Source organism: Clupea harengus, unplaced genomic scaffold, assembly GCF_900700415.2.
Source record: "Clupea harengus unplaced genomic scaffold, Ch_v2.0.2, whole genome shotgun sequence".
NCBI lineage: Eukaryota > Metazoa > Chordata > Actinopteri > Clupeiformes > Clupeidae > Clupea > Clupea harengus.
This window is the reverse complement of record NW_024880068.1, coordinates 1-7829: the sequence shown is the minus strand read 5'-3', so window position 1 is coordinate 7829 and position 7829 is coordinate 1. Positions and strand designations below refer to the sequence as shown.

General features: G+C 42.1%; 1 protein-coding gene across 1 annotated transcript; it reads left to right on the top strand.

Moving 5' to 3' along the window:
- Positions 1-2780: 2780 nt before the first annotated feature.
- Positions 2781-7819, top strand: LOC122131220 (sialidase-3-like). The gene is made up of 4 exons (XM_042706110.1): positions 2781-2949; positions 3192-3359; positions 6099-6318; positions 6673-7819. The coding sequence occupies exons 2-4, from the start codon at positions 3310-3312 to the stop codon at positions 7813-7815; spliced, it is 1413 nt and encodes a 470-aa protein (XP_042562044.1). The 5' UTR covers positions 2781-2949; positions 3192-3309; the 3' UTR covers positions 7816-7819.
- The last annotated feature ends 10 nt before the right edge of the window (positions 7820-7829 follow it).

Sequence of the window (7829 nt, the reverse complement as noted above, 5' to 3'; positions counted from 1 at the left end):
AACTCCTGTGTTTCGGTAGTGACATGAAAACTATGGACATGATTTTTTTAAATTTAGATGTCAGGGTTGGGGACAGCTACTTCCCAATAGAAAGTACCCTATAAATGATGATTTTGTATATATTTAGCTTATCCCTATCTCATTTAATGTCTTGGGTTTAAATAGACCATAACATATTCTTAGTAAATATCTATGTCTGAATACTTAATTGTTTTGTAAAAAGTTTTTCTTGTTGTGGGACCACACTTTGCACCAATTCGGTAGAATGGCCCATATATATTATGTACATCTACCAAATGCATGCTGTGTACAACACTTCTGTGTTGTTTCCCTTCCCCTTCTGCCACACAACCCTCCCCCCATTCCCCCCTTCCTATCTCGACCCGGCCGACCTCAAGCAGATGTTTCCTCCTTATGTGCCATGGTTCTGCTTAAGGTTCCTTCCTGACTAACAGGGAGTTTTCCTTGCCCCTGCTACCAAGGGAATTGAATTGAATGAACAAAACAGGAAATTATTAGAATTTCAGTGTTAAACCTCTCAGTGTGGGGGGGCCATATCTGTAGATTATTGTTACATTACAGCTACATAGAAAAAAATGCCTCTTTTATATACAGACATACTTAGAAACCAACAGACACAACACAAACACACACACACACACACACACACACACACGCATACACACACTGCTCCTAGAAGTTAATATCGAGATAAAGCTGGTTGGCTAGTTGTGTAGTACTCTGTAGTACTCTTATTAAAATAATTTAGGCCATGGAGATGTAATGGCAATATTCTTCTAGCTGCCTACAGAACAATGCAATGTTTTGGGTTTATTTAACACAAGGGAAGTGTGCTCTCATCCTCCCTCCCAGCAAGGGAGGTGTTCCCTCAACACTTTCTCTTCAGGAGTTTACCCCAGTCGACCTCACCAGTTGCCCTACTTAGAACTGAGGATGGTTTTACCAGGAATAATTATGCCCTCATAGCACCCTAAAAATATATATATTCATGTTCATTTTCGTTGAAACAATGCAGCACCCAGTCCCGAGCCCGTCTGAAATAAAGGAGGGTTGGGCAAGAGGCCAGCAACCCCTCCCCGTAAAAAGAGGCTTGAGGCCCTGAGAGAAACTGGATCTGAAACTAGGGTCCTGAGAGAAACTGGATCTGAAACTAGGGCCCTGAGAGAGACTGGACCTTCAGCTGGAGGATGTGTGAACGTCAGATTCATCTGGAAGCTACAAGGCCAATCATCTCTACCAGGACACCACCATTACCATCAGAACATGGAATGTCAGTGTGGATCGGGCCAAATATTTCTCTCCGAGCCCAGCCCGTGTCCGACAGACTAGTGCCCGAGCCCAACAGCCATTCAAATATTTTGTCGGAACCCGACCCGAACCCGACTGAGTCAATGTCTGAACTGTTCAAACTAATGACACATTTACGTATGTTTTTTATAAATAGCCTGCCTTTATTAAACTCGGGCATCGACGAGTGCACTCACTCACACAAACAAGCAGCGTTAAATTCACAGGCGCGCACAAGAGGCCCATAAGCACAGGCTCCTGAATTTAAATTATTCACATTGCAAAAAAGCCCAGCCTAACTAAATGAAATGGTACACATTAAACACGTCAGGCCTCTGCTTACTATAATAAACATCAATAAAAAATGGGCATCAACAGATAAATGCACTCGCTCACACAAACAACCCCTCTCCTTTAATGGAGCGAAATGACCTTATGTCTTTGCAACAGAATGCAACGCATTTTTCTGTCATTTTCTGTTTGTCCTGGAGTGGGATTTTTCTTGAGCTATGAGCGAAGGCGAAGGCGAAGGCAAAAGCCCACCTTGCAGAGTCTCCACATGGCGCTGTGGGGCGGAGTTCCCTGTCTGCTTACTATCATATTTCGTTACAACTTTACACTTCTTACATTGGATATATCCAACAGCCTCATTAGAATCTACTACTAAGCAGAAATATCTCCATAAAACAGATTTCCCATCGTTTTGTATTGTTTTAAACTCTCCAGATGACAGTTCATTTTTAACTTCTTCCACGATGACAGTCTGTTATCATGTGAAGCAAACACGTTGACTTCCCTACTTATTAAGATATTTTAAATATGGAATGTTCAATGCCTTATCGCGCTGATGTGTCCGAGCCCGAGTATAATTTCTAAATATTTGGCCGGGCCCGGGTCGGGTATCCAACCTAGTCAGAACAGCGTTTGAAGCTGGCAAGACAGCACAAATGGCAGCTGAGATGAAACGCTACAATCTTGAGACAATCATCATTGTAAATAGCGGTACACAGAAATGTTGTTTGTCTTTTAAAAGGATCATGGATGCCTATACTTATGTGGGAATGTGCTGTGGCAACATGCTGCTGGATGCACTGGTTTGGCTCCGTAAGGTGTGTCTGTGTATGTGTGTTTGTGTGTGTGTGTGTGAGAGAGAGAGAGAGAGAGAGAGAGATGTGTGTGTCTGTGTTTGTGTGTGTGTGTGAGAGAGAGAAATGTGTTTGTGTGTGTGTGAGAGAGAGAGAGATGTGTGTGTGTGTGTGTGTGTCTGTGTGTGTGAGTGAGTGAGTGAGAGAGAGATATGTGTGTGTGTGCCTGTGTGTGTGTGTGTGAGAGAGAGAGATGTGTGTGGGTGTGTGAGAGAGAAATGTGTGTGTGTGTGTGTGTGTGTGAGAGAGAGAGAGACGTTTGTGTGTATGTGTGTGTATAAGAGTGAGTGTGAGAGAGAGAGAGAGAGAGAGAGAGAGAGAGAGAAGGTGGGGGTGACCATCTTCTATGACGCATTAGTTATCACAAGACGTCCAGGCGTTAACTAGGAGGAGCCAGTAACACTTTAAAAAGACTCAGGCAGTGGAGGAGACCTCACTTTCCTGCTGAAGGTTGAATACAGCACCACTATCGGCACTGTCAGCATACTCTTCTGAGGTGAGTTACAGCTGAGTGTAACCAGTCACACACTCATTATGTGTCTGTTTTCAGGAAAGAAGAAGAAAGAAGATTTGTGTTCCATAAACCAGAGACAGGAGACTGGAGAGTTTATGTACAATGTTCCTTTCATTTCTACCTAAATGTCATATTTCACAAATTGTCATTTTGTAATATCCTAAAAATTATAACATATTACTATTTATATGTAAAACCGTACACTACTCTTCATCCAAACGGAGTTGCTTGCTGGGTGGAAGTTGCAGTGGACCCACACACACCTTCGGCTTTGGACCCAGGACACACACTCACAGCAGTCGCTGCCCTTTAGAGCACAGCCTCACATCAGAGAGAGATCAGATGGCCCGCTACAGGAGAGAAGAAGAACAACAGCTGCATTTGACCATGAAGTGAGTTACTGAAGCGACTCCTCATACACAGATTCAGTGCTAAACAACCACAGCAGGTGCTCATTGCTACATAGTGTGGAGTCTTTAATTAAGCCATAGATGTAAAACATTGGCTAGTATCACCATCATGTCATTGACCGCTGTTTGGACTGGATGATTTAATAATTCATGGCTTTGAGCAGTTCAACCCTCAGTAAAAACGAGGGATGGAGTTTGCGATTCTAACGATTCTACTAAAGACTGAGTAAAAATTATTCAGTGAATTTATCCTCACAGTCCTCCAGCTGTCAGTTCTCTGTGTGTGTTCAAACAAACTGGTGTTTGTACACAGTCTTGGCTCTGTGATTGGGTAACAAATTAAGTGACTACAAAGTGGTGCACGGTTCCAGCCAATCAACAATATTTCTTAAGGAGCACTGAAGGGAGGTGGTATTGATATAGTAAAGACTGCATTTTTAGTTAGCTAATTAGACATATGTTCCATCAGTTAGCATCAGTTAGCAAACGCATGACAATATTAGAAGGTCCATTATTTCATAGATAATATACAAAAGGAGAATAAAGCCACTCTCCTACTAAGCCTCGATGCAGAAACGGCCTTTGATAGTCAATTAGGAATTTCTTTACCAAACCTTAGAAAGATTTGGCTTTAACCAGTTAATTGTATTAAAACAATGTACCAGCAGCCAACAGCTAGGATCAAAATGAATGGGTCACTATCTTCAACAATCACACTGGAAAGAGGAACAAGGCAAGGCTGCTGTGTGAGTCCAGCGTTATTTGCTCTCTATATTGAACCCCTGGCCCAAACAATTTGTCAGCATGAAGAGCTACAAGGTGTTAAAATAGGTCATAAGGACCATTTGATTGGTCTATTCGCGGATGATGTTTAACTTTATTAGACAATTTAGGCTAAGGAAAGACCAGACTACGCTAAGGTGGATAGCCTTTGACACACAATTCAAACCAGGAGATAATGATGATACATTTAAGCATTGGACAACAAAGGGTATTACGGCAATAGGCACAGTAATTGAAAATAAGGAGCTACAGAGTTTCCAAATATTAAAAGACAAATTTGCCCTTCAAAATAGGGATCTATCTAGATATATACAATTTAGAGACTATTACAATAAAGAAGTGAAGATTGAAAATACACAAGAAACGAATTATGTAATAAATGTCATGTTGAGTGCATATAAGCCTAATAGTAATCGTACCAAAGTAATATAAAGATTTTTTGAGAATATTATGGAATGTAAAGGCAAGTCAACATTATTTGTAAAATCAAAGTGGGAAGACGAGTTAAATGTGGAAATCTCAGTAGAAGAATGGTATGATAGGTGTGCAATTTAACAAACCTCCACAAGATCACAATGGAGGGTATTCAACTGGAAAAATCTGATTCGATATTTTATTACGCCTAAGATTCAAAGTAAAAAATCGACATCACATCAGCCCTGTTGGAGACAATGTGGTTCTCTAAACGCTCATCACACGCACATCTTTTCGGAGCTGTGAGAGGGTGAAGTGTTTTTGGGAAAGTGTACATTCAGTTCTTATTGCTGTGCTAGGTTACGAAATACCTTTTTCTTGTACCACCTTGTACTTGGGTCACATTACACCTGTAATACTAACAGAGGATCGGCATTGGCTACAGCATCTAGAAAAACTATAACTCGAAGCTGGTATAGACCTGAATCTCCTACCCAGAATCAGTGGATGGCCATCATTAAGGAACTTTGGACAATGGAGAGGTTGACTCATATTCTAGGCTTGAGGCAAAACTTGTTTGAGAAGAGGTGGCAGAAGTGGACACTTTATCAAGAGATATCTAGAAGGACTCTGACTTATACCCTGTATATGTTAAGTATCAGTTTACAAGGCAAATACTAAACATTTGTATGTATTTGTGCTATCCCACAAGTTTTATGTTTTTTTTTCTTCTGTTTTTCTTTCTTATTCTCTGTGTTTCATTGTATGCTCTGGAAATACAATAAAAATCTAAGTGTTAAAAAAAAAAAATCACAGTAGTATTAACACAGGGATTAGTCACATTCATATTTTGCCAAATTTGGGCAGGGACAGGTTTATTTACTCTGGACCTCAGCTTCCTCTAGTGGGCAGACAGTGGTATGACAGCCTTTTCTCATTGTGGTTAAGAGCAGTAGTTGTCTCTTTTTGCGTTCTATAATCCACATTCTGTTAAATGTGTAGCCTATTGCTATGGTATAGTGGTTGCTATATCAATTAATTATGATTATAACCATCACTGTGGCACGGTGGCTCAGGTGCTTGCACTGCTGCCTCACAGCAAGAAGGTCCTGGGTTCAATTCCCACATGGGCCGCTGTTGGTACTTGGGGCAGGTTCTCCCCAGGCCTTCAGTGCTCAGGTGGGCCTTTCTGTGTGGAGTTTGCATGTTCTCCCCGTGTTCACAAGGGGTTTCCTCCACTAAGAAGAACAGAACAGATCACTCTCCTGTCCGTCCCTCACCAAAGACTGGACATGATCACTTGACTTGTTCCCCAGGTGCCATAAAGGCTGCCCACTGCTCCTGGCTGCCCTGGAGGAAGGACAGCCCAGGATGGGATAAATGCAGAGGACAAATTTCACTGCGACCTCTTCGGCATGTGTGTGTGTGTCCTGTGTCGCCACCCAATAAATGCGTTTGTGTTGTTGTGACCATAATAAACTTACTTTGACTGATTGTTTTTTTTTTAATGTTTTTTATTTACAGCCAACCTCAGAGTAACCATGATCCGAATGAGATAGTTGTGTTTGAAGATAGCGACCATGACCACTTCAGAATTCCAGCTCTCATCTTCATTAAAGAAAAAGAAAAGAAAACCTTCCTGGCGTTTGCAGAGAAGCGCACTGCAAAGAATGGCAAATCTAATGATGAAAATGCAAAGAATCTGGTGATGAGAAAAGGCACACTGCAGGGTAACAGTCTGAAGGTACCCAGATAAGTTTTGATGTTCATATCAAGGAAAGGACTAATTGTGATATTTGAAGGAATTTCTTCTGTAATTAATATTTTAATAATTGTTTATGTATTTTATATGAATTAATATAAATACAAATATATATAGTATGGTGGTATGTAGAGTTTGTATACATGTTATTGATTTTGGTTCCAGTGGTCTCCCACTGAGGTCCTGAAGAAATGACATCAAATAACTTTTATGAATAAATACAGAAAATGTATTTTACAATTAAATTAATATTCACTGGTTTCAGTGGTGTTAATCTGTACTGTGGCAGTAAGACTTTATATAACATTTATGTTCTTCACTTCACTTCTGTACAAGTGGTCTGACTGTAAGGAGTTGGAGACGACCAAACAAAAAAACTACCGCACCATGAACCCTTGTCCAGTCCTTCTGACTGTGGGAGACAAGAATACACTGTTTCTGTTCTTCATCCGCATCAAGGGCGAAATTAAAGAAGCAGACCTTAGACCTGGCGAAACCCGCTTGTGTTACGTCACCTCCAAGGACTGTGGTGAGACCTGGAGTCTTCCAAAAGATTTGACTGACATAGTCAAAGTCCATGGTATAAGACTTTCAAAATACCAAACCTTTGCAGTCGGACCAGGACATGGCATTGCAGCAGAGAGGGGTGAGAACAGTAAGAGCATGAGGCTGCTGATTCCAGCCTATGTTCGTAGTAAGTGTACAATATGTAACCACCAGCACGCTTTGGTTTTCTACAGTGACGATGAGGGAAAGTCGTGGCAGGCAGGAAAGCCGCTGTCTGAGGGGTCTGGTGAGTGTCAGGTGGCTGAGGTTCGAGACAACAAGGCCAAAAAGCTCTACTTTAATGCCCGCACCACAAGTCAGAATCGTATAGAGGCACTGAGTGATGACACAGGGGGAAGTTTTACTAAACTACAGAGTCTATCTCCGCTGGAAACGCCCAATGGCTGCCAGGGCAGTGTTTTAAGCTTCCCTGCCTCAGAGCTTCACACTGGAGATCAGGGCACGATGCTGCTCTTCAGCCACCCCACCAAGGGGAAGAAGTGGGAGAGAAGTGATCTGGGCATCTACTTGAGAGAGTTTCTTCAGGGGGCGTGGGGTGAGCCCTACATCATTCACCACGGGAAGAGCGGCTACTCAGACCTGGCCCCGTGTGAGGAGGAGGCTCGCTTTGCCTGTCTGATGGAGTGTGGAGAGCCTGCCCACCCAGGGATCGTCTTTAAGCAGTTTCTTCTCAGTGAGATTACAAATCCAGCTCAAATAGACATGCATGATCCTGCCCAGAACCCCTCTGTCCCTATCCAGTGCTCCCCTAATCCTGCCCACACCTCTAATAAGAAAGTCCACTGCCTGTGCTTCTTGCTCATAATCCTGTTTTTGATCGTTTTGGTCCTGATTGTTCTACTCTATGTGATATTACAAAAACAGCTCAACTTGTGCTCTCTTGCTGCTAATCGCACTTTAGAGAGTGACTGACAGCCGATGGAACA